We start from the raw sequence: 27905 nt of genomic DNA, 5'->3' as shown, positions 1-27905 counted from the left end.
GCCGGGAAAGGAGAAAGCAATTTTCTTAACTAATCAAAGTAAAAGGGGTAAAACGGAGTGTAGCGATTCTGGAGGATGGGTCTGTATGGAGCTAAGGGAATTTGTGCAAATGTCCAAGCACTGCTATGGGTGATTCGTAAAGCCTCTATTTTACTAAATAAATGGATTTGAGCATTTACACTGCTTATTGGAATAGTTAATTTTTCTAGGAGGTAGATTATATTCAATGTACATATATCGGTGGAAGATGTGTAGAGTTGATAGAATGTTAACTATGTAGTGAAGAACTTGGAAGGTGGGGATGGAAGTGTTCATAGGAATGAAGAGAGGGTAACAGCAGAACCAGAGAAGAGAAGCTGGAGGTGACTTGTTGGACCAAATAAACTTGGCACATGGAAGTGAAAATAAACTTGGAACACGGAAGTGAAACTATACAATGTTCTGCTCATCTTTACACATTCTATCCATCACTTGATTTGTATACATCTGAGTGATGCCCTAAGTGGGACGGCTATCCTCAGACTAGGGGCCTGTGCCACTGAAACCAAGCAATACCTAGCTGATGAGCCTTAATAAGGGCAAAACTGGTCCTGACTTAATTGCTGTCTGGTTCAGGGAGGACCTGGCAGATGGTGACCAGGCGCAGAGAGGAAGACCGCATTGGAGAATGAAAAGCGGAACAGCAACCTTTCAGCCTCGTACCTTGCACAGCGGCATACCTAAAGGGAGAGGCTAGAGGAGCTAGCCCCAAGATGTGCAGGTGCCTCACACCAAAGCCGGTTTCCTGGGAGTGTTGTGTTGCTGTGCGGAGGACTCCGGAGCAAGGCACTGCAAAGACAGAGAAGGTGAGGAAGAGGGGCCATTCGAAAGATAACTGGAATTGAGGACTTTTTGCTGTCATTAAGATCTTAAGAACTGAGAGCATGTTGGGCCATTAGACTGCAATACTTACAGCACTCCCGGAGCATGCTAGAAAATGTAGTTTACCAGGACACCAGCTTATTTGAAAGAAATGCGTGGAGTGCTGTGTTCAATTTAACAAATATGAACAGGATATTATGATACTTTCTTGCACACTCGACGAAATTCCGTGTGATGCCCATAGTTTGACGGCTATGCTTAGTTCTGTGCCCACTGTGCCACTGGAAGCAAGCTGATGAGCCCTAATAAGGGCAAAACTGGTCCTGACTTAATTGTTGTCGGATTCAGGGAGGAACTGGCAGATGAGGCTAGATAGTTTCCATTGGAGCAGGGTCAAGACTGATTTGCATATGGCTGGGTACAAACGGAGGTTGTGTGGTGTGCAAAGTAACAGTGGACTGGAAAGTGGCGCTGAGTACCTACCAGTGGCGAGATTAATTCAAGCATTCCATCAATCACCTTTTTGTATTCGTCTAAAGGGTGAAAGGCTGAGTAATCCCAGTCAAGTTTTAAACACAGGCTTGCTTTTTACACATAGATCTGTGCAGCGAGTGAATTCCCCTACAAAGATCCCCAGATACCCAAATGTGTAATGTAGGAATAAGTCCAGGAATGAAAGTCAAAATGCCCTTTCTATGCTGAATTGGTTAAACTGCAATGGTGATGAGATGGATGATCTTACTCAAAAGCACAGGATAGGTAATATCCACACCTCTCAGCACTGTTAAAGCTGAGGAAATCTGAAACTGAAGACACGGTGCACAATCATACCCTCCTGTCTCTGCTCTCAAAGACTGAAGGAGGTCACCAGGCACAATGTTTCTCAGTAGCAATCAAAGCCTGTGGGCCTTACTACACAAAGGTTTTGCCACAAATTACCGAAATGAAAAGTATATGAATTACAATGTAGTCTAGGATGTCACAACCACACGAGAACAATGACTTCTAGAGCATTGTAGAGCTGCAAAGAGGAGCCTAACTCACCAGTGGACAAGTTCAGATTCAGTTCAATAGTTCAAGAAGCAGCAAGTTTTCTTTTATTTAATTGCCATACAGCTGCAACCTCTCTGCTTATGTTTAGCCACTGTCATGATTGGAGGCTAGAATATGTAGATGGGGCGGGCTGGCTTTGGTGTTCAGAAAAAACATATAATTGTGGAAAAGGTTTTTGGAATTTGACGATGGTCATCAATTGATAGTATATCTGTCTTACATTTGCACTACTCATCCATAAACACACCATGATGACCAAACAGGTCTCATTCTCAAACAGAACGGTTGAGTACACCACACATCAGATTAAATTACTGCCATAGACAATATGTGACAGGTCCAAGAAAAAAGGAGAGAGTGCTAAAAAAACAAGAATTTCAAACAGTCATACAATGGTATGTCAACATTATGCTTTTGTATGGGTGCCAAAAAGGCCAACATTCAGTTATCTCACTTGTGACTCATACTGGTTAAACTATCGGTGCATCAACCAAGCACATTAGTTCATGAGAAAGTCTTCTTTTTATAGTGCGTGGTTTATAAACACAACATATCGATGTATGTTCCCAATATCTTGTTTATAACAGCAGCACACTACTATTTCTGTTAAGTGCGTTGGTGTATGCAAACCACAATGATGCATCTGAACAGTATAGTTGGTTCTTCTGCATAACATTGTGGTTTGTGCTTATAGCATACGGCTGTAAACTCATATCACACCGGTCCAGACGTACCATATATGCTGAGATGCATAACATATTTTTTTGCCCTCTGTATGAACTGGTTGTATGCAAAAATACTGATTTACATACATTTAGGGGCCCATTAGGATCGCGGACAGACTTGCGTCTGTCCGCGACCCCAGAGTAGGAGGGAAACTCCGCATGGCCTGCGGAGTTCCCTCCTGTGAAATTAGGATGTGACCGCCACGGCTTCAAGCTGCACCGCCCCAATGGTAAAAATGCATACATTGCATTTGTATGCAGAAAGCGGCAGGCACCGTCCGGTGCCTGCCGATTTCTGCATACAAATGCAGGGGTACCATAGGTACCCCCATGTGCACCCTCCACCCCCCCTTCACCCAGGGGGCCTGCAACGGGCCCCTGCAGTGAAGTTCCACATGCTTTTCCACGGCGGAAAACCCGCCGTGGAAAAGCATTTTTTAAAACCCATCCTAATATGGCTGGCAGTGTCTGAGAGACACCGCCACCATATTAGAGCTTTTCCGCAGGGGTTGTAAGCCAACCGCGGCGGAAAAGCAGCGGACTGAAACCAGGACCCACCAGCCATCCTAATCTGGCGGTGGGTCTTTGGTGGGTCCGCTGCGTATTTTCCGCATTCCCCGGGCAGGCGGTGGCTTCCGCCGGCCCAGAGGATGCGGAAAATCCGCTATCCTAATGAGCCCAATATTACGGATTTGCAAGAGTAACACATGGGTGTAAATTTGTAATGGACTGGCTCATATACGTACTATATTGGCTCGCGCTTGTGAACTAAAAGTTTGAGCGTGCAATACATTTCTTGAAATATGTAACCTATTGGTTTAAAAGTATTGCATATTCTGACTTGCTTTAATAATGTACTAGCAGATACATGATATATTGGTTCAGTCTTGTAATGCACAGGTTGGTAACTGAAAAATATTGGTTGTAAAGTGTAGCTATTGGTTTGGAAGCATGACATGCTGATTTGAATACCGAATGTATTGTTTCACATGCATAACCTGCTGCATGAATTGTGCATTGGCTTACATGAATTCTGTACTGGTTGACTTAAATATATGCCTCAATTATATGTCTTAATTATGCGGCTCAATTGTACGTCTTAATTGTGCAGCTAAATAAAATGCTAATTTCTTGTAATCTACTGGCTTGTCTATGTAATATAATCATTAAAATGGACAGCCTGTTAGTTTGAGAGCATCTCATGCTGATTTGAGTGCACAATGTGCTGTTTCATATGCAATCACCGGCTAGATTGCATGTTAACATACTGGTTTGCATGTATAATGTACTGGTCTATGTGCACAGTTGTTCGCTTCCGATGAGTAACACATTGACTACCAAACATAATAAGTGTTTGTATAAGTAAATAATGTTTTGTAATCAGCACCTAGTGGTTTCTGTGGACAATAAACAAGTTTATATATAGGTTACACATCGTACATAGCTTTTTTTTTCCTCCCACTCATACTGCGTAAGGAACAGAAAACTCCTTGGTTTGATTAGGATTTATAATGATGCCTGTGCCTTAAGCTTCCAGTACTATGGACTGACTCAGCAGATTTGAGTGGAATGGGGCAATACAAGTGATTCTCGGCTTCACAGGCTTCTCCCAGGAGGTAAGTAAACTGGGTCTCTAGCTTTTTGTGAACTTGTCACACATGTTATTTTCTCCTCCCCTTCAAATCATAGTGTGGTGCAAGTAAGTCACTTTGCCACTGGATTCAAGCAAGCCGGGCTGAAGACGGCTGGAATGCCAGAAACCAGTCCTCGGAAGCTTGTTTCCGGTCCAGGGAAGGCATGGCTTGGCAGTTCGGGCTGGACTGTTCCCATGAGGCACAGGGTCAGACTGATTTGCATATAGCCATGTCTGAACTGGGGTGGCAGAGTGGGCTAAAGAACGTTGATGGATCAAACCCAGATCTTTTGACTGGGTGTGAGTGTTTGATTGGTTCAGATGCTCCGTCCACCACCACCCCCTTTTGTACCGCAAGTAAGTCAAAGCATGAAGAAGAGGCTTCTTTATAAAACCCATTAAAACCAAGGTTTCTTAGCCAGTGTGACTGGGATAAAAACAAATAGTATGCAATCGAATACCAAAAATCTGCACCTGTCTATTATCCACACCAATCAGTTGGTAGTGCTTAGAAAATAGTATATTCCTTAAACATACCTATCTCGTTGGAACCAAGTAATCATATATATTTACCAGTACACAGGGCCGGCGTTAGGCATGGGCAGCTGCCCTGGGCCCCGCACCTGCTCGCAGAAATGGGGCCCCACACCTTTAAAGACTCCAGAGTATTGAGGCCCATGCGGCCCCCTAAGAGTTTTATATTCTTTCTTTTTTTTATCAATCTCCCCTGCAGGCACTGTCTCTGTGGGCCTAATGGCAGCATCTGGATGTTTATTACAGCAATTAGACAATTAATTACAGTGGTCTTGTGTGTGAAGGATGCCCTGCCCGTGTATCAATGAAACGCAGAATATCCTGCAGGGCGCAAAGCAAAAGATAGAGTGGCGGCGCATCACAATGGAAACTGCTCACCTAGGAAAAGTGGAAAGGAGGCAGAGAGGCGAATAAAATGGGAAAGACAAACGGAATAAAGTGGGGGTGAGCAGATAGGTGTGAGTACAGCAGTGAATCAAGAGGCGCACGTAGAGGAGCAGAATCAGGATGTAAAAGTGGATGGAGCAGGGTGCAAAGTGTGCTGGGCCACTCAAGTCTTAGACCCGGCAGTAAATTAAAATGGACATTGAAAAGGGGCCCTATATTCATGTCCTTACGTTTGCCTGCAAAAACATTGATCCAGTGTCTGCACAATAAATGAAAGTTCTGAAAAGCAGGTGATGAGATGGGCCCACTCTCCATATTTGCCCTCACACGCAGAGTGAAAGAATTAATCTTAACTCTGCAGCCGAGCCACAGTACGCTGCCTTTAATGCAACTTCAACGAGACTCTTCATAGTTCTTTCACAGTCTCATCATGTCAGAACTAGAACATTTTCAATATTATATACAAGGAAGCCGTAGATGTTGCTTTTTCATCTTATGCAACTAATAGTCACTGACAAAGCCAATAGTACTCGCTTGTTGTAGGTGTAATTGTACTTGTTGTAATATTTATCTGGAGGCAATGACAAAAGCAGCAAAATACCAGTCACAGGGCGCACTGTGCTAAGCACAAAGTTATTTAGCTTACATGTTTTTAGGCCACGCCCTTAATTACTTAAACCATGCCTCTTTAAAAGACCCTCCCCAGTTTTTTCATCGCACTTAAAGCCCTGCTGTCAGGTCAGTATATAGGCCGTTTTTTAGGTCTCACGCCTAGCCTTACACTGCGCAGCATTGTTTGAGCAGCGAGAGTCCTTTTGACGGGGTTTCAGAAATGGACTCTGGAAATGAACACGCTTGTGCGTGTTCATTTCCTATGGTCTTCTCTGATTGGGTTTGGAGTGCGTGTTGTTTTGTAACAGAACACGCAATAGGCCATGGCCTATTGGTGTCTGTTTCGCACACCAAAGCCCATATGTCTTCAATTATTATGCCCAGACACGGGCGCGATAATTGAAGACATATGCCTCGCAGTGGCACTTGCGCGCGCACCACTCGCAGTTTTTTTTATCAATTTCATGGGGAACCAGTGTTTTGTTCGCGTTCTCTCCACTTTTCCTGCCGGGTTGGTTTCTTCCTCACATTGTGCCCAGCTCTTCCTGATATAAAGGATGAGGTGGAGAAAGGTGGTGTGCAGAATTGCATCTGCTGTGCAATATAAATTACCCTTGGGTACGCTGTTTGCTATTTTTATACCAAACTCTGTCTCTTTGAACAAATGAAATGTTGATTTAGTTCGTTTGGCGCTGCTGTTTGTCATGAATATTTTCAGTGTTTCTGCAGCAGCATTTGCCATACTGCACACTCCAGGAGATCCTGCACCGCTGCACCTGATGCTCTAATAGGAAACCTCCTGTGCTCTGCTACGGGTGAGGGGACCTTGCTCTGCTGCGGCTGGTGCTGTGCTGTGGCTCATAAATACAGTACACAAGGTCGCCTGTGCAGTACCTGGTTTGTGTGTCGGGGAGTGCGAAGCACTGCCGGTGCATGCACAGCAGGGCGGCTCCAGCTGCGGTGGGCTCAGAGTGAGGCCCCTCCCCGGGCTGATCACATGTCCCCTCCACAGCTGTGGGCAGCACGAGAGGTGGGGGAGGGGCCATAGGATCTGACTGTACACTCTGTAAGTCTGTGTGTGAGCGCACACTGCAGACATTCCATACCTTCCTGTGCCTGAAGGGAGCTATCTCATAGACAACTCAGAGGGTCAATGCGCCCGCTCCAGAGATCTGTGCGCAACGCACATTGGTTCTTTAGGATTACGAGCTAACTTAAGTGCGTGTGTATAACTCAAGTGCATGTGTGCCTGAGGGAAAAGATGGGTGAGAGTGCGTGTGCAAAGGAACAACTTTAGGTAAAACAGCGCAGTGCGTTTAGGCGCCTCCTGCAGAGATGTATGTTAAACGTAAACGTTACTGGCATGGACGACTTTCATGTGGGATAAAAATAATGTGGCCTTGAGTTGGGTGTGAATTACGTCTAATTTTAAAGTTCCAAAAAACAACATAGCCTGTTACATAAATCTTTAATGCTAGTGAGTGGAGGGTTAAGTAGTGCCAACACTCTCAGATATGGTCTTCATTGCACCTTGCGGGAGCAAGCACTATGCACCTCAAATGTTTAGGGCCTTTGAGCACCTTATTTTGATCTGACTGGGCGCCCCAGTACCCGTTTTCAACTAAATGCGTACACTCCCTCAGTAAATGTACAGGTCTGTGCACGAGCTGCAGCCGGCACCGGGCCGGAGTTAATGAAGTGAGTGCACTGTGTGCACGAAAAGTCGCTCCTTTCCCTCAGACGTGTCCATTCAAGTGGAGCAATTGGTTTCCAGGTGCAAACTGCACCCTAGGTGAGTCCTAGACAGGAGCCTGTGGGACGAGCCACGTGCATCTCTAACACGCGGGAAAAGTGCATGGAGCAAAATATGCTTGAACATTCCTATAAAACACAAAAAACAAGCACTTTGGCTGCCCCGGGGAATGTTCACAAGTCACCAGCATGGAATTTCATCAAGGCCACGTGCCACGAGGACAAAGCGGGATTTCTTTTTTCGCAGGAGTGCAAAGCCACCGTGCTCCGGTGTTCGGAACGCTTTGGGGCCTAATTACCCCACCGTCATTACCGCCCTGTTGGGACAGGGGCAACAGAGCACGGTTGTAAACAAAATCAAAACATAGGCTCCTTAACTGCGAGCCGGGCATCTATAGAGATTTGTTCCTCTGTCACTCAGTTTCACCAGGCACACACACCACCAGCCGTCAGTGCACGCTTCCACCAGGCACACACACCACCAGCCGTCAGTGCACATTTCCACCAGACACACACACCACCAGCCATCAGTGCACAATTTCTACAGGCACACACACCACCAGCCATCAGTGTACACATCAATTGTTAACGCATCCACAACTAACTATTGTCGCAATCGCAGTATGGCACACTTTACTTTCAAACATATTCATCTAAAGCGCAGCATGCTACCATTGCTACAAAAATAAATACACTTTTTTTGGCCTACAATTTATAGACTTTTGTTGCAATTGGTGTTGCAATATTTAGCAATGCCAATAGCTCAAACTTAATTAATGCAAGACCTATTGCATTGTAAAGGCTTGTTTGGCTAGTTGTTGACCTGCTTTATTGTCAGGTGAGCTGTATTTCACTATTTTTTTTTATGATATTGAAGCAAACATTGCCTGCAGCAATCTCAAATCAGTGCAGTCTTTTAGACCTTACAAAAACCTTATACAGCATGTCTTTACAAGTTTAAAACTGCCATAGTTTGCAAACATGGGACACTTTTTTAGCTAACTAACTCACTAATGGGGGCCCCTTTATTTTGGTATTGGGGCCTATTTTCTGTTGCAGTTCGTTGCTGCATGTTAGGTAGGGCCACTGGAATTATGCGATTGTGCGGCAGCAGCGATTTCTGCATAATTATGCATTTGACGCATTTGCCACCTAATCCATCATCTGCTGCATAATCTACGGATGTCAACATTAAAATTGCTTTCTATAGCAAATGGTTCAAAAGTTATAAAAAATACAGCGACACTTCTTGAAGCATGTGGGAAGGCCCTTTGAAAAGCTGGAATAGTCAACTTTCTGTTTCCCACTGCTAAATGTGGGTGTTAAATTGGTGGGGCAACCAGTGCCCAAACAGTGTTACCAAGTTTAAAAATGGAAAAAAAATGAAGCAGTACTATTTCAAAATGTGACGGATTATGCCACATAATTTGCCTTCTCTTGACACATAATTTACTCACCCTGCCACATAATTTAGCCCTCTCCTGCCGCATAATTTCAGTGGTCCTGATGTTAGGGTAATTCACGGCAGTGATTTTGTTCCTGCTTTTATTTCACATTCTCTACTTAATCTTGCATTCCCCAAGAGTGGTAGCTATTTCCAGCATGTGTTTTTCTGTATTTCATTTCACAGCATAATACTCTTAGATGATGCACCCTTTGTACTGAGTCGCCTCCAGGTGTTTATAACAGGCTACAATTGAGCATTTTGGATTTGAGGATGCAGGCAGTACAACTTCCACATTGTGCCTGTCTGTGGCTCAAAGAGGTGTTAAGATTACATGATCATTCAAAATATGGTCTCTCTGAAGAGCAAAAAGATCAATGGCCCTGAATTCCAGTTGTTATTCTATGCAAATGTGTGTGAAGGAGCTACTTATTGGTCATACCAACAAGGTGAGAGTAAAATAATTTATTGTTGTTACTTTTTTAGCTTAAACAGCTAACAACTGTTGACAAACCCCAGTCGAGGCTGGCATGACTCGCGGGTGTGGGGGCAAGGGGGGTTTTAATTTTAATTATTTAAAAATAAAAGTTCCTTAGCTGGCTCGATCCGATCCTGCGTTGTCTCTGCTTAAGGGCCTCACATGTTCCTATTCTGCCTGGGGCCCCACATATCCTAGGACTAGCCCTGCCAGTACATTGTACGTGCAAATGAGTATGGCACGTATGCAATCCAACAAGAGATGCATGAGAAACAATAAACCTGCCTACAAATCAGAATGAAATGCTCCCAGACATTCAGAGCAACATATTACACATACAAACTAGTATCTAATTGGCTGAGAGAAAATATTGCGTTCAACGTTACCAAACATGGGGAATCGATATCCAAGATCTAAAAAAAAGTTTAAATAGGACTTACAAGTGTACAGAGTGAACACACTTTGACACCCAGGCACATGTGGAAGGTCTGAAAGGAAACATCCCTTAAGTTAAAAAAAAATTAAAAATTGTTGCCGGTACTACAGTTTAAGCTGCAGGATCTGAGGTACTCAATGAGGCTCCTGTGTAGTACCACGGGTCCAATCCGGTACCAAAAATATTTTTAAATAACTCTAGAATGATCTATGAAAAATACCATTCTGCAGGTCGAAGGCAATGTGGAGCAGGGGCTGGACACAGGGTAAATAAGTGCTGGCTGTGGATTGAAGGGTTGGCTGTCCACAGGAGTATGGGCACAGGTCAACAACTTGCGTTGAGCACATGACCTAGCCATAGGCCAGGTTTATGGTAAAGCTTCCACTGAGCATGGCCAAAAGCTGTGGGCAGCAGGGTTCTATTAGGTCCATGGGAGTGTTAGGCGCAGGGCCTGCACTCACCTGCTGCAACTCCTTGCTGCACACTGTCAAAGGCCATGCACAGGGGCAATCAGTGGCAGAGTTGGAATAGGGACTGGCCCAATGCTAATGGTTTTGCACAGCAAGGAGTCAGTTGCCCAGTCTAATGCCATGCGCAGTGGAGTGGTTGCTCACAAGTTACTTCTGGGTTTGGACACAGGGCCCTGTGGCCAAACCCATGCTTCACAATGTCTCACAACATCAAAGCCATACGAAGTTAGGGGTTTACTGCCTATGGCAGATTGGGTGCATTGCCAACCCCTTGTTGAGCTGAAGGCTTTGCGCAGCAGAGAGGTTGCTTGCAGGTCACCTGTGGGGGTTGGGTGCAGGGCCTAGACAGAGGTCAGGTCCCATGGCCAAATCCACCGCTGAGCACAGCTGCAATCCACGGGCAGTGAGGTGTTGACCACCCATGGAGTGTTGGGCCAGGACTTGCCTCTAACCCCTGACTCCACATGGCGAAAGACCATACTCTGCGTGAGAGTTGGCCACCCACGGGGCGATTAGGCACAGGTAGCTTGAGTGGGTTGGGCGTATCCTCAACTTATAATATGATCAACAAACTACAGAAAATCGATGAATAAAACAAAATCATAACCGTTAGGCATTGAAATTAGATAAGATCTCATATTAAGAAAAATTAAAATCCATTGTAGGTTGTCTGGTGGCAGAAAAGTGGGCACAGGTGTAGCTTGTTGCCTTACCTGCAGAAGAGTGCGGCCTCATCTCTGGGCAAATCTGTAATGAATACAAAATGCAGCGGTTCAATCCGCAGAGGCGATGCACCACCCAATGAAAATCGAAAGGGTCCACATGAGGGGACTGTCCCCTTTGTGACTGGTGTAGCAGGGGATGTTATTGAAAGCAGGCAAAAGTCTCATCCGAGGTTCAATGGAGGGCCATCAACAATATCCCAAAATCAGCGTGAATAATCGGAACCCAATGGAGGGTATCAATGGTACAATAAACTGCAATTCCCAGCATGCACTGTCAGGAAACAGCAGTGTGGCACATCGGAGACCAATTAAGGCAGACTGAAGTAGCATGCAGAGGAATGTTGCAGAGAGAACAATCGATGAATGGAGTATGTAGCAGGGGAGCCTCTCAGAAGAAAGAGGCACCTGTCTGGCACACATCGATCAGAGTAGTACCCAGGTAATCCGGGCACAATTCCTGGTGCACAGTGATACAAACTGCACTAGAGAATTCCTCTCTCACACAATGAAGAGTTGCAAGCTTAGTACCTTCCTGGAAATGAGGAATAAAGTCTGGTCCTTGTGACTCTGAGTCACATCAGACAGTTTCGGTCACACACAACCGAGAGTTGCAAATTCCACACCTCCCTGGAAATGAGGCACAATGTCCAGTGCACATTGAAATGGGCCAAACCAAACAATACCGGTAACACACAAAGAGTTACAAATTCTGTACCTCCCTAGACAGGAGGCACTACGCCTGGTTAGCATTGATCCAGGTTGCACCAGGCAATTCTGGTCACATACACAGCAGTGGCACGAGAGGTAGAATGATGCACCACAATGGGTACGCTCTCACCTCAGAGGGTCGCACCTCGTGATTCAAACAGTGAATGTAATGAGGATGCAGCCAGCGTGTCGCACGAGGGGGATGCGGTGCAATCGACGAAGGGGGCCACACTGGATCCTTCGACTGGTGAATCTGCTCACTACCAACAAGATGCTTATGCGTATTGAGTTCCCCACGATGAAGAAACCCCACTCCTTAGATGGGAGCAATGCTTTTGGGGCTCTGCACAAGACAATCCCATCTCCATGCACAATTCTTAGGTCAGTGCTCATGTCGCACTACCAGTTGGGAGCCAGCAGACGCTGTGGCCACTTTGGAGGGCACCTCTCTCCAGGTGTCACAAATAGATGGTGTGGATTCCTTGCGGCAGGTCATTGACGTCCCTGAAACCTCCACAAGAGAATAGGGGGAAGCCAACAAGTCTTTGGAGAGCACACTTCAGGGTGCCACACAGCAGCAGGAAGTCAGCCCAGGCCAGCACCTATTCAGGAAGGGCACATGGTCCATTCCAATAGCAGTAATCCTCCTTGTGCACAACAGATTCCTCTGGCAGTGTGCACCATGTAGTTCCAGGTTTTCTGGTCCCATGTCCCAAGAAGTGCATCTCTGCCCTGCTGAAGTATGGCACTAGTAGTTATACTGTAGTGTGCCTTCGATGTTGGGGGTAGTTCAGAGGGTTTCTCTTTGAATCACAGATGCCTCCTCTAAATTTCAGTCCTGTCTGCCATGAAGCTGTGGAATGCAGATCTTAATCTTTAGTGGGGCCATGATCTGGCTTCCCAGCGGCCAAGTGTCAAAACCTCTCCTCCAATCTAACCAGCTAGAGCCTTAAATGGCAGAGCTCTGTCCAGTTGCATGCCTATTGTTTATAGCTGTCGCAGGAGAATGCACAGATGTGCTCCACCAGCCTCTAGTGTGGAATGGAGTCAAACTAAAAGGCAAAGAGTTTAAGAGCAGAGAAAAGCCCACTTTCTAGAAGTGGCATTTCTAAGCTATTAATGACAAACCACCTTTACCACAGGAGAGGGTTTGTCATTGTGCATCCAATAGTAGGAAACATTATGATGCTGCTCCACTGCAATGTATTATTGCAGCTATCTGCATTCTACTATTACACCACTAGCAAGGCTTATTCGATCTTTTGGCTTTTCCGTTGTCTCCTACGCTAGGATACTCAAATAATAGTTCCAATATCCAATAACCTAGAAGAAACATCTAGGCATTGCAACACTTGCATGGGTCTGATTGTCAGCGGGATAAAGGTTAACAGCCTAAAACTAAATTCTGGAAATACAGAGGTTTTTCTCTGTCAGTGACACCTATTTCTGGTCACCCAGTTGGTGGCCTAAGGAAATGGTACCATTTCCTTTGCCCATCCGGAAAGTGAGAAAGCTTGACATTGTCTTTGATGGCAAACTAATTTTCAAAGACCAGATCAACACCCTGGTCTCTTCAGTTTTTTTCATGTTAAAAAGGATCAGGAAGATCCGTTAATTTAATCCACCCACCCTATCCATACTGGGTTATAGGAATACTTTATTTCTAAACATACAAATAATTTTTCTCCAGAAACCACAAGTGCTGCAAAATGCATCAGAAATACTTTTTCTAGGCATACCGAATTATCAATTGGTGACCCAAGGATTGGTCAAATTGCATTAGCTTCTAATTGTAAAGAGAATCAAGTTCAAATCATTATGCATAGCCTTCAAGGCATAACATAATGATGGCCCAGATTTCTTGAGAGATCGTTTCATCTGCAAATCTCCATTAAGAAATCTACAAATAAGATGCAATAGCGGCGTGGGCCATAGGACAAAGCACTAGTGTATAGTAGTATTCATATATATCTAATATATGCTCAACTTCACGTGACCCCACTGCTAAGCGATTACAAACATTCAAAGATCCGAGAAATGAGAAGGAGCATAAAATGGTATGATTAATTTTGCTCAATTAGCAACATTACAACAAATTACATGTGGTGTTAACGATTGAATAGCCAATCAATTTCCTCAGGAGTCTTGTGCATCAATTTCAATCCACTTTATTGAAGTTTTATTCATTATAACAATTGCCCATCAGCCAAGCCAACGTCTTTCATCCTTGCAGACTTCATCTTGGTTGGGTTATTGCTCAATTCCTAATACTATACGGAATGCAGAAATATCAAATAAATCAATGTCCAGTGAAAGTTCCAGTTTGTAGATTGGGTGGTTTAGTACCTCCTGTTCAATCTTAATCATTCAAGTCACAGGTCCATGTCAGGGGGAATGATTAATATTGAACAGGGGGTACTAAACCACCCAATCCTATATGACTGGAGGGACAAAGGCATTCTTGAGTGGGATGAATATTGCTTCTTCAAACGTAACTATCCCAAATTGGCCATTCTGTACCTTCTCCCTAAGGTTAACGAAGACCGTAACAACCCTCCAGGCAGACCCAGTGCCTCTTCCCAAGGCAGTGTTCTGTAAACAAACCATCTCTAGATATGTGCACCACTTTCTCAGAGATCAGGAGGTGACCATCCCATTGTATGTCAGAGACACAAACGTATTTTTAGGCAAAATCAATGCCATCGAATGTAAGTATATATTCATCACCCTAGATGTCACCTCGCTATACACCATCATAGACTATGAACAAGGTATAGCTGCCTGTTCCAAATATTTCTCCAGAAGACCTTTGCGATACTTGGATCATACTAATATGCTCCCACACAATAGCATCTTTATGTTTAATGGCACCATATTCAGGCAGATTCACTGGACTACCATGGGGACAGACTTTGCACCGAGCTTTACTAATCTGTTTCTGGGGGCATGGGAGGATGAAATTGTCAACTACAGTGCCACCTTCCCTGAGGCAGAACCAGTGGTCCTACAGCTTCGGTACATAGACGGCCTGTTTGTTATCTGGAGAGGCACTGAAGCTGGCGCTGACTACCTGAACTGTGATAACCGCAACTTAACCCTCACTAGCAGCAAGAGCAAACACTCCGTTGAATTTCTTAAGGTCAAGGCCGAGAATGCCAACAATGTTGTAAATATTCGCTTTTATAGAAAAGCCACTGCCCACAACAGTTTGCTACAGGCCACGAGCAGTCACCCTAACAAACTCAAATGGTGTATTCCATATGGAAGAACTACTCAGGGCGAGACGCATTTGCAACACTGAAGAATCATTCCTAACAGAAAAAGAAACCATGATTAAGAGATTTACTGTATGAGGTTACCCCACTTGGGCCCTCAATAAGACTTTGGAAAAAGTCAGCCTAGTGAATAGGGCAACCACTTTTTAATTAACAAATACACTGACACTTTTGCTATGAGTGAGGATATGGCCAGGGTCATTCTCACTTAAAACAGTAATTCTAATGACATACAGAAGAACCTTACAAAAACTGGGACATGCTAATGAATGGCCCAGTGATTGGGCAATTCATACTGAGAAGACCACCTACAGGAAGGGACGCAGTTTCATGAACATCCTGGTACATGGTGATATAACGACTGTTGAACAAGCCAGAGAACATAATCTCCAGGGTCTCTTCCCATGCGGCCACTGCAAAGCATGCCACAGCTGCCGCATGAGGAAAAAATACTTTACTTCGGCCGGGGTCTGTGCAGGTAAGAGTGGTGGGGCGGTGGTGGGGGGAATGCCGAAGGACGATGACAAGGGAAAATTAATTAAATAATTAATTTCCTCTCATTATCGTTTAAATGAACACACCCCCCACCTGCCCCAACCACTCTTACCTGCACAGTCCCCGGCTGCTCTACCCCCAAAGGGCAACACTAACAGAATTATTCTACAGTTCTTGTCTTGTAGTACATCCTTTGTTATATAGATCTTAGCATGTCCTTGTGACTTGAGATACGTAGGCAGCACCACCTTCATGGTAAAGAAATGGATTCATGAACACATGAGGTCCATTACCATCAAAGACTACCATTACCCGATAGCAAGACACTTTGAACCCCTCTTGAAACGGACTCTAGAGTAGGTAATAGGACTCAGGAAGAGAGAATCTAAATACTAAATACATCATCGATCTCTCAAAGAGATATCCGGGTGGGCACAATATGGGTGAAGAAATGGGTATACATCTACTGGAGGAGTAGAGCATGTCACACATGACACTTTTAGCTGTTTTCATTTCATGGCCTTTTTATTTGCTACTGCAGAAGGACTCTCTTACCTGGCTTTTTCCCTATGTTCTACCTCCTTTTTACCTTCACTCACTGCATTACTATTCTTCTCCTTACCTTATGTGCTTCCCGTTCTTGTTCCTTTTTAAACAGTTATGAGAACTCCCTACTTCTCTAAAGCAGGATGTATCTCATAAGATGCCTTCCCCATGGTACACTGAGGCATTAAAAGCTGAGAAGTCTCGGTGCAAGAAGCTTGAGCGCCTTTGGCGCAAAGACTATTCTCAGAATGCAGCCCAGATTTATAGATCGCCTGAAATCATACCACAAAGGGTGCGCCTCTACTAGGGCCAACTTTGTGACGAAATCCATAACAGATGCCATCGATAATTCCAAAGTCTTGTTCAGCTTAGTGAAAAATCTTGCAGGCTCCTCCACATTAGCTAAAACCCCTCCTCTGACAGACAGGAAATGCGATGAAATTGCCCAGTTTTTCCTAAGCAAGGTGGAGAAGATCCACCAGGACATCTCCACCTGCAACTCTAATAACAAGACCACTGTCCAATCCACTCTAGCAGAGAAAGCACCCCCGCCCGAGACCTCCCTTCTCCACCCTCTCTTAGCTTGGCCTGAACTACAGCCTGAGGGACTTCAGGAATTGCTCTGTAATGTAAAATCTGGCTCCCCTTTGGATCCCCTCCCTATTTCTGTACTTAGAGCGCTTGACCCCCGCATCTATCTAAAATCTGTTCCATCCTGAATTCATCATTAAAGACTGCCACGGTTCCTGCCATATGGAAATATGCAATGGTCACACCACTTTTAAAAAAGCCAACCGCCGATCCCGAGCTTCTTGTCAACTACCGCCCCATCTCATTGCTACCTGCTTTTTCCAAGGTCCTGGAGCGTCACATCCATCTTCATCTTACTCAGTATGTGAGCTCCAAAAACTTACTTCATCCTTCCCAGTCAGGCTTCCGGCCGAGTTTTTCGACGGAGACCACTCTCCTGGGCGTTACAGAGAACCTACGGTCCCTGCTTGACAAAGGTGAAATGGCCGCGCTGATACTACTTGATCTCAGCGCGGCATTTGACACCATCTCTCACAAAATCCTTCTTGACGCCTTAGCCACCATGGGCGTGGAAGGATTAGCTTTTGACTGGCTGGCCTCCTTTCTTTCCAAACGCTCCTTTCAAATTTTCTCCCGGTCTGCCACTTCCAATACCTACTCACAGCACGATGGTGTCCCTCAGGGCTCTATCCTCAGTCCCCTCCTTTTTAATCTTTATGTTACCCCTCTAGCTCATATAGCTGATAATGTCACTCTCACGTTATTCACTTACACCGACGATTCCCAGGTTATCTTTTCGCTTACGAACTGCGGTGAGGCCTCCTCCTCCCGCCTTCAGTTTGGTCTTGGAGAAATAGCAAAATGGATGAATTACAACCTTCTCAAACTGAATGGCGAGAAGACGGATGTCCTTGTCCTAGGACAGAAGCCTAACCTGTGGACCTCGAGACACTGGCCAGCAAACCTAGGTCCCCTTCCTGTACCAGTGGACCAAGTACGAAATTTAGGCGTTGTCATTGACAGGGGCCTGACAATGCAATGTCAAGTTAGTAAAGTATCTGCCATATGTTTCACCATCATACGTTGGCTTCGCAAGATCCTGTGGATGTTGCCTGATGACACAAGTAGGACGGTGGTGAGTGCATTGGTCACCTCCCGGTTGGACTATGGCAACATACTCTACCTGGGGGCGGCCAAGGCTGTCACCCATCGCCTGCAACTAGTCCAAAACGCTGCAGCGCATCTACTCAGCGGTTGCCGCAAAACCGACCATATACCCAACCGCCTCCGTGATCTGCACTGGTTGAAGGTTAAAAACCGAGTGAGGTTTAAGGCTCTCACCTACATGCATAAGATCAGGCATAAGGTGGCACCTAGTTATCTACAGACCCTAGTAAAATCTTATTCACCTTCCCGTTCCGTCCGCTCTTCCTCCCAATGCCTTTTCTCGGTTCCCAGGATCAAGCTCTCCAGAATGGGAGGTTGCTCCTTTTCTTACTTAGGGCCCAAGTTATGGAACTCCCTTCCTCTGGCCATCCGGTCAGAGGACAGCCTTATTTGTTTTCGCAAAGCCGTTAAGACCTGGCTTTTCGATCTATAACCACTTGGCCAACCATCTCTTGATAGCTGCAGTATCTTAGCGCCGGGAGACCCTTTCAGGTAGCCCGCACGCTCTACAATCGTAAATAATAAATAAATAAATAAATAAATAAAATATATTGCATCTCTATTTTAACTAATGCTATACATATTGTCTGTTTTACAGGAGGAAGGAAGGGGCCCACCAGAACGAGTCAGTGACCATCACACGGGCATCCTACCCTTTTCTTCATGAGGTATCCATTTGATGCTTCACCTGCACGAGATAAGATGTCTATTTTCCCTTTTATTATTTTATCATTATTGTCAAGTTTTGTTTTCAATTTATTTGCGTCCTATATATCTTGGGCGCTGTTGTCCTTACACTATGCATGTTTATTCTATGCGTATAGTTACCATTACAACCCACTTGGGCTCCACAAAATGCCATCTTATTGATCTATCAGTCAACACTTGTCTGTTACTTTGGAGGTTTTGCTTTTTGCAACATCTTCCTGGTTGCGGTTCTAAGTGGGGCCGTATACTGTGGTTTTTTGTCACCGGAGTTTTCTGCCATGCGGGTTTCCGGGTATGTTCTTGCATCTGGGCCTACCATCTTATGGGTAGGCATACCAATCATGCACTTACATCATAACACTCGCCTTTATCACAAATTTGTACAGCATTATTAATGCCCCGTGCAATGACAGTTATGTAAGCACTTTGTGACTGATCCATACAAACTTTGAATTCTCGAATGGACATGGCAAACGTATTCTAATTTATATTCTTATTGGTTACTATAATGATTAGGAATGTATTATGTTGTCTCTGTATATTTCACAGGGATGTTTGCATACTTTTCCTCTTGTTTAGAACATATTCCAAGATGGCAATAAACTGACACTATATGCATAGACAGGTCCTATCACTATGTTGTTTGAAGCTATGTAATGACACCTATTTTTGTATGTACTGTTGTGGGATCAAGACTGCTAGTCAGTCGAAACGAGTTACCGATTTATGAAGTCAATACGCCTACTTCACTGCTTCGGATCCACTGCATGAGCTTTACTTTGAAACTTTGCAACATTAAATTACCAGCATGGGGTTTTAGCAGTATTAGATTTTAAGATCAGAAAAGTAATTTGTAAACTGTATACAGCAAAAGAAGGCCCTTCCATCTTAGGAGATATCTGTATATATAATGCTTGATTCCGATAGTGTACAACAGGTGACAATCAGTAGAAAATGTCCCTTATCTGTTTAATGAGAGGATATAGAAAGGGAAGGGATTCATGCACAAGATTAAGTGAAAATCAAAAACTGTTCCAAAATGCACAAAGTGAATTCCGATGCAGGACAATGTCAAAGCGGAATGTGAGAAGTCTGTTGCAGCTAAAAAAAAAAACTTTTAGAGTCGCCCAAGCCAACTTCTCCTCTTTTCATAGCTGGATGGGTGAACTGATGGGGTGTGCGTCAAACTCCATTGTCTTAAAAAAAGATCTTGCTTGATCAATTTCCCTTCCCACAATCAGTTAAATGTTGGCAGTGGTGAAAGGTATAAAATGGTTTACCACATTGTATTTGTCTGCTGCCTATCACCAAGTGAGGCTGCATTTTGCAAGTAGAGCACTCACACCATTTTAGTTGTTTTCAGCTCCATTGCATGAAACTTTGGAATTGGCATTTGTTGCCATAGTATTCCAGAGGCTTATTAGGGGATTGTTCGGAAACATGACAGAGGTGATCTATATTCAGGATAATGTGCTGGTGATGAGTAGGGAGAAGAAAGAGCGCATTGTGCTCTTAAGGAGGAAAAGAAGGGTCTGAGAGAAGAAGTCGGTATGTTCAAATTTGTTGAAAATGAGGTCACATACTTGGGTCATGAGGAACGTTGGAAAATAATTACGTCTAAGGAAAGCGGTCAGAGATGTACCAGCGTCTCAAAGCAAGGATGACCTCGAATCATGACATGTGGGGTGGAGGTAACAACATTTTATTCTCAGTTTGTTCGCAAGCTTTCAGATAAGCCATTTGTGTTGAGAATACTTCTGAATTCTAATTCTAGGTGTATATGGTCTAGTAACTGTGCAATGCCTTTTAACATCATCATGCACGTTCTTTATGAAGCTTCTCATTTTCAAGGTTATGATTTCTGTGGGAAAGTCATTATAACCACCAGTACTAGTAACAAGCATTGGCATAGCCAATAGGTCTCACCTTTGGGACCATATACGTGTTTAGTTATCCAGCGCAATATCCTTGGTGCAACAACATCAACTGTTGAATGGCTAAACACTTAAAAGGTCCCAAAGGCGAGACCTATTGGCTATGCCATGAAAAAACGTATTTAAAATAGCGTTATGGTTCAGGTAGTGCAAGCACTTGGCCACTGACGTTAAAATAGCTAGGAGTTTCCCTGAAAAACCATAGTTAAGATGACACTATATTTCCACATAAAAATCTAAAAATCCTTGAAAGTCACAAGTTGTCCACTGCACAAAGCATAACCATCAAAAAAAAATTGCCCTGAAATGGTTTGTTTGTTAACTCACAACATTTAACCAATAAACAAACAGACGTAACAAAACAAAATCATTAAATAATAGCTCATATGCAATCAAAAATATTCTACTGTATTCTTGTCAAAGGACCCATGATTTGTTATGTCACTAATGTAATTTCTAATGTATAAGGCCATGAGCTGGTAATTTTTGTTTGTGTATTGGACCATAACTGACCACGGATCAGGATAAGTGAAAAAAGATGTTTAACCAGACCCAATGTATTTGAAGTTACATCTATAGATTTAGGTGAAAACCACGCTGATTAGCCCATGTGACTATTAGCAGAATTGTTTCCTTCTCTCATGTCATATACATTCTTTTTTTTTTTGAAGACCTTTATTGAAATAGCACAGTAACAATACACAGCTTAGTCGCCTACAACCTGAGGAGGCAGGCCGGCAGCTTCAGCAGCAAGCGATTGTCCCGTCAGCTGCTCATGCCTATAGAAACATTTGCTTAACACAGCATGTCGCCTACAACCCATCAGGGCAGGGTATTCTCCTGCCACTTACACTGTACTGTTATAATAACATGGATTTTTTCCTCTGTACTCTTGCATTTATTAATACAATTATTCCGAGCATGCTATGGGTCCACCTTTATGTTCACTGTGTAGCGTTTCTGGGTGGCAAAACCATTTTCTAGGTTTGAAGCATCTGGAGCTGTTTGACATGTGTTGCAGATTAGTTCACAGGTTGTGCAGTTGTGAAGGAGTTTTTCAAAATTCTGTCAGCCCCCCCACTGAGTGCCCGCCACCTTCCAAGGGAGGTTTCCCAAGAGACACTGAGGCACCGTCAGTCTTGTGAGGGACCCATATACTACACTCCCCAGACAAGTAACTCGTAGGTTCTTTGTTGGGGGCGGGGGGGCGCTGTGAGTCTTGAATCTTCTGAATAGTATCCTCTTAGGAAAATGGCACTCAACCATGGGACTTTCTTGTACAAATCCGTGTTCACAGAATACACTATTTGTAGCTACAAAGCATCTTATATTGCAGCCAAAGTGAGCGACTCTGCTTTTTGTCACCATTTTCTTGGAGAACTGCATCCAAGTGCGTTCAGCAAGTAAATAGAAGCTTACTATAGCGAGGCTTCAGCTGGTGCAAGGGCGCCGTGATTAATTGGGGGGACGTCTTTCTAAACAATTAGGTGTGCATATGGAGGCGGCAAATTGGGTGGCACGTTAACTTTTGCAGCGCTTCAAATCCTTGGTCGCTCTACTGCACTTAAACTAAATAGCCTGCTTCATTAAATGCCTCTTTTTTCACGATCTCCATCTATCACGCACGCACTTGACAAACATGGATTTTTGCGTACAGTTAGCCTGCGAGAAATGGAAGAGACGCATTTCTAACGAGGGGATCGGAAATGCCGGAGAGGCAGGAACTGTTCGGGGGTAAATATGGCAGCCTATTAACAGATTGCAAGAGAGGCTGTAAAATTGTCTTGTCTGGCACGAAGGTTAACACTTAAGTGCTGCGCGAGAGGAGCTGGAATAGTCTGCCCAAGTACAGACCGCATTTAAAACTGGAGTGAAGCGGGAAGCTGCTTTCTGGCCGTCCCATGCTCGTTTGTCAAGTCTGCGGCTCCGTTAATCAAAGGGAGAATGAGATCTGCGCGCGCATCCAGGGTCAACAGCCAGGGTTGGAGGAACGCCGACATCATTAGCAACAAGGTCGGCGGCGAAAGTAAAAGCGCTGTGATTACCAGAGCCATTGCAACCACCAGCTGTGTCACGACTGTCAAGCGCGCGCCACAGCGAGACATCTGGTTTCAATTATCACGCCTGTGTCAGGGCACGATAACTGAAACCACATGGCGGCCATGTGGGTAACCGACATCAATAGGCCATGGGCGGAGCAATACGCCCGCCTTTGGCCAATTGCGTGCTGTCTTTGTTAGAAAGACGCACGCAAAGGCCAATAGCGAGGGCCAAAACAAAAAGCACACGCACGAGCGTGTGCGATTCTTAGGTTAGTTTGCAAAGCCCCTACATGAAGTCTTCGCCAGAACAGTGCATGCGCCCTGTTACCGGCTCGACCTAAATAGGGCTTAGGTCAAGTATGTTCATAGGTGGATCAATCTGGAAAGGAGGCTGGTGTTGCATACCTCTCCAAGTCACAATCTCCTGCTGCAGAGAGTTTTTAAGAACACTTGTCATGCATGTGGGCTAGAACATTTCAGCAAGTTCATTTGGGTAAAAAACCTTTGTTGTGAAGTGATCACAAACCCCTCTCCAAGCTACAGAGGGGTTGTTGAATGCTTACACTAGAATTGCCCGCTTGTCAAAGAAGTTACAAGACTTCATTCATAAGGTGAAGTATATATGAGGGATAAACTGCAGATTGTTTGTACAATGTCAATTCCCAAGTGCAAAGGCAATGATGAATGGGAAAAATACAGTGTGACGAGTATCAGGCGAGTGTGGTATAGGGAAGGGAAGCCATAACGAAGGACGGATGTCAAAGTGCCTATGCAGGTGATAATAGAAGGTGGCTAGAGAATATATCAGAGAAGGATGCCAAGTAAGGATGCCATTACTGAACTTTTAAATAGTTCTGGGCAATACATGATGAAGTTTGCGTACATTTTCTATTGAATGATGATAAAATTGTGCCCACTGCTGGACTGAGAGAACAAATATTTGTATTAAGCTATGCAGGTCCTATGGGAATACCCAGGACTCAGAAGAACATTTAAGATGTGTATCGGTGGCACAGTATTGACTTGGAAGTTAAAAAGGAAGTACGGAACCGTGTGGTTTCTGAAAGAGTTGATGAAACACAGAAAACTTTAAAATTACAGTTGTTGCCTATACAGAACTCACCCACTCCGTGGGAGAGCATGGCACTAGATAAACAGTGCTCTGGCTGGGTCTGGTACTGTGGAGTGGTGGTTCCAACAAGTCCATTGTTGTATTGATTGATCTGTTTTCGAAATAGGTTGAGTTAAAATTAGTTGATAAAGTAAACATGAATATTGTGATTCCCTTTCTTGATGAATAATTTGTTAGACATGGAAAACAAGCCAGCCTTTCGACAGTTACTGGTGTGCAATTCAGATCTGGGATGTTGCTGCAATATTTAGATTATTCTGGTATTAAGCAAATATTAGCACCTGTGAAACACTCTGATGGTGACCAAGCAGTAGAAAGGTGAAATCCTGTGAATATAGGATTAATTTGCGAAGGACGTTGTGAAAATATAGGGTGATGAATCAGGAGATTACTGGTGAAAGTGTATTGACAATCTTGCATGGATGGGTACCGTACCTGAAGAGCAATCCAGGTGGATGAAGAGAGGTAGGATGGTGTGATGAAACCCAGATGTGGTTAGTGAGCAAACGATCAAGTTACTGGTCAAATACAAGTAGGAAAGGAGAAATGTGCTGTTTGTACCTTTCGGTGTGCTTCTTTACCGAATGTTGGGTCTTGTGTACTTATCAGGAGTTTTAGGAATTGAATTGGAAGGGAAAAGGTCAAAGTTGGTGGTGTGGAAGTGTATGGTTGTGTTGCAGTGCAGCCTGATGGAGTCTGCTTCCTGAATAACCAAATCCACGCTCCGCTTCCCACGATTGCGCCCAGAGTAGAGGGTACAAACATTACCTGTCCCTTTAAAGAATAGTTCAATGACATACTTCACATAATAGCATAATTAAGGAAAAGTGCATGAAATGTAAATTTACTAGGAAGCACCTGGGAAGAAAGCACAACTCCCAAAATATAAATAGTGAGAGGTTTTGAAGAAAAGAACATTCTGGGGCCCTAATTCTGAGTTAGATAATTTTGACCCTTGTGCAAATATGAATCTGCACAGAGTTCAGAATGATCAATTTTGCAATAAATATCACACCTTGCTGTTTGCCAATGAAAGATTTCGGCTGGTCAAACCTGCTGAAATCTATTGTGAAAAAGCCCAAAACTTGCAAAATTTGGAATTTAGTCTGTAATTACAGATTTCATGTGTTGTTCTTTATTTAGTTGAATAAAACCTGCTAAATACTATGTGTGTGGTAAATACCTCACCCTTTTCGGACCTACCCTTAATAATCTGGTCTTTACCAACTTATACTTTCAACAAGACGTCTATCACTTTTCACTATGCAAACGTATTACTCTGTCCTACAAAACCATTTCTAGAGCAAAACCAAATGTTTTTTAGGTATGGCATTAGCCAATATCGTTGTTTTTAAATATATAATATACTAACAGTGGCAAGCAATCTTTATTCAGTGGTCTGTTGGTGTGTCATTCAGAATTTCCTTTCACCCACTACATCATACAACACGGCGCAATGGGTCAGCCCACTTCAGCCATTGGCTAACCTCACTGTGAGTGAAAGTGCTCTGCTCTTTCACAAGAGGCGCACCTGCACGGAAACTATTTCCCTTCTGTGCAGGGACTACAATGGCAGTGTGCACTTTTTGAGACCAAAAAATATTTTACATTTTTTTGTCCATTTTTTGTATGTTGTTCACAGCCCAGCTGATCCATTAATAATAACAAGGGACCAAACAAAACAAACATTGAAAAAGCTTAAAGGTTGGCAGGCGTGCTTACCCGTGTATTATTCCGTTCAGCCTTCAATTCTGAAATCTCTTCTTCTTTCTCCAGGAGCTGTTCCCTGCAAACATTTACTTCCCTGGTCAATGTTGCAAATTCCTAAAAGAAAAGAAAAAGAAAACGTTAGCATGTTCTTATCACACAATGATTTTACAAAAGGAGAGCAAAGTGACTGACGTTAATCAGTCACTCACCCTACTAATAAATATTTAGACAGGTTGGTAGGTTGCACTGCATTAGTATTAAATGCATTGCAGAATTACTCAGATGGGGGTTTATTTCAGTCTTGGAGGCCGAACAACTTTGAACTTCTGCGACTATGAAAAACTGAAACAGCCTCTGGGGTATGTCTGAATTGGTCTACGCGTTTCTAAGAGAGACAAGAGACATTGAGTGATGTATTACCACCATCTCACAAGTAGATAATGGATTTAGGGCCAGCTAATGTTTTAATAGGCATCTCATCTTTTCCTGAGGTCTGAACTGACATTTTAGAGGTAGCAGCACCTAGGATTGCTTGGACCCAGTAGAAATGGTCATCCCCCATGACCTCAACCTCGGTTACATCTACATATCACATCATAATCACTAATTACTATATCCCCACACATTGATTGTAGTCCACATCAACTGGGATAATACGTCTACGATCTGGTATTCTACACTTACTTTCTAAAATGTTAAGAAACTGCCTTTTGAAGTATGCTATGTTTACAGTATATTTAAAAAGACATTTAATGAACACAGTTTAGAAATGATTTTTATTAAAGTATATTGGGGCATTTTTGAAATTTTATACCAAGAAATTAAATAGTATTAATAATCTAAAATTTTAGCAATTTATCAGTTTCATTGGAGCAGAATATTTTGAAACATTCCATTTCTATAGATTTATTGTTTTTAAGTTAGTGTTATTTCGATAATTAAATGTAAAATGACGCATTGTGCCAGCATTGAAGGTTTGCCCTTGCGACCATCATATTTAAAACACCTGCGCAGTAAAGGTTTTTGTATTGAGAAAGTAAACTCCCAAAACAGCGATGTATTTCCTTTCTTCTTATGTGTAGGGGTAATTCTACATGTTCCTTGCCTGCTGTCATTGTGATGTTGTGGTGGCTGTTTGGTGGATGGGCCACCGGATCAAATTTTTATACTAGAATATGCTCTTCAGGTGTAAACATATCATTTTCCCTACCTCATCAGAAAAAAAGGGGAACTCACGAGTTTGCACGAGGGAGCACAGCCAATTGATAGCGATCATACTTTGAGACCCTAAGTCAACAATTTTTGAGTGCATATGCTTGCACAGAAGAATAAAAATGACGCAATACAATACATCAATGAAAAGTCTGTTCAATAAATGTAAATATCACTGTGATGCTAAATGAAGAACCTGCATTTTTCCACATGATGATATTGCATTGTTGCCCCCACAATATATAAGAAATTGAATGTGACGTCAGATCATTTATAACGGATTTTTAGTTTTACACAAATCACAAAGTGGTACTGCACAGACACAAGTAATAAATGCCACCACTGCCACAAAAATAAGAAATTGGGTTATTGGTTGTGGAGGGTGAAACCCCACTCAGGTTACAACCACAATCCTTATCTGGATGAACCATAAAAGTCATTAAATTAAGCTATTCTTAACTCTATGGTAACTTGGAACAAAACAGTCATGTTTAACTTAGATTCAAGGTGTAAAGTAGTTATGCAGCACACAAACAGTAATAAAGGAAAAACACAAGAACAATCTCAAACCAATTTAGAAAAAATAGAGTAAACTTTAATAAATAGAATAATACTAGAACAATAGGAATCTAATCAGTAGAACCGGATATATATTATTTTTTGAATACTAAATCGAAAATAGTGGCAAAAAGTGCAAAGCGCCAACTGCAGCTATCTTGTTGCACTACACTGGGGGAAAGTCAAAAGTTAAGGTCATCCGTGATGGCTTGCTGGTTGAACACAAGCACCAGGTTAGTCCAGCTGAGAACTTACCTTCTAAGTCTGGCATGGAGACTTCCGTTCACGGTGGAGGAGGCTGTGAGGAGGAGGCAGAGTGTTGAGGACGCTCGTCACTGTAGAGCGAAGAGACCGTTGGGCATCGTGGAAGGTTGTCGCTGTAGCATGAAGAACTGGTCCTCTGTTGCCAGTCACCATGGATAGTCTTCGTTGTCGTGAAGAGAAGGTTTCCCCGGAGCTTCAATCTGGTGGTCACCGTGGGCAGCAGAGTTTCAGTGGCAACAGCCCGGTACCCAACTGCGAAGAGCCCAGTGGTCAGGATGTTTAGGAAGAGCTCTAACTGATACCAGACAGGGTGCCAGGGTCTGGTGTTCACCCCTTGGGGATCAGGAACTCATGCCAGTAGAGGTCAGCAGTAGGCCTCAGGCAGGTCCAGTTGCAGCTCGTCATCTTGGAAGTTGCAGGGAGGCCTCTGAAGCTTGTTGTGACTATGTAGCTCACACATGAGGATGGCCAGCTGATCCTTGGCGTCAATCTGGGTGGCCTGGGATGAAGGCA

General features: G+C 43.7%; 1 protein-coding gene across 1 annotated transcript in view; it reads right to left on the bottom strand.

Moving 5' to 3' along the window:
* The window catches only part of PPFIA4 (PPFI scaffold protein A4), a 2319747-nt gene that overhangs the window by 1846841 nt on the left and 445001 nt on the right, over positions 1-27905 (bottom strand). The window contains exon 2 of the mRNA XM_086923084.1: positions 25371-25472. Within this exon, the coding sequence (XP_086779210.1) occupies positions 25371-25472 (102 nt within the window). The remainder of the gene's footprint in view (positions 1-25370; positions 25473-27905) is intronic.

The sequence above is a fragment of the Lissotriton vulgaris genome, chromosome 5, assembly GCF_964263255.1.
Source record: "Lissotriton vulgaris chromosome 5, aLisVul1.2, whole genome shotgun sequence".
In the NCBI taxonomy this organism is placed as follows: Eukaryota; Metazoa; Chordata; class Amphibia; order Caudata; family Salamandridae; genus Lissotriton; species Lissotriton vulgaris.
Note: the sequence above shows the minus strand (reverse complement) of the source record. Positions and strands in the feature narration are given on the sequence as shown.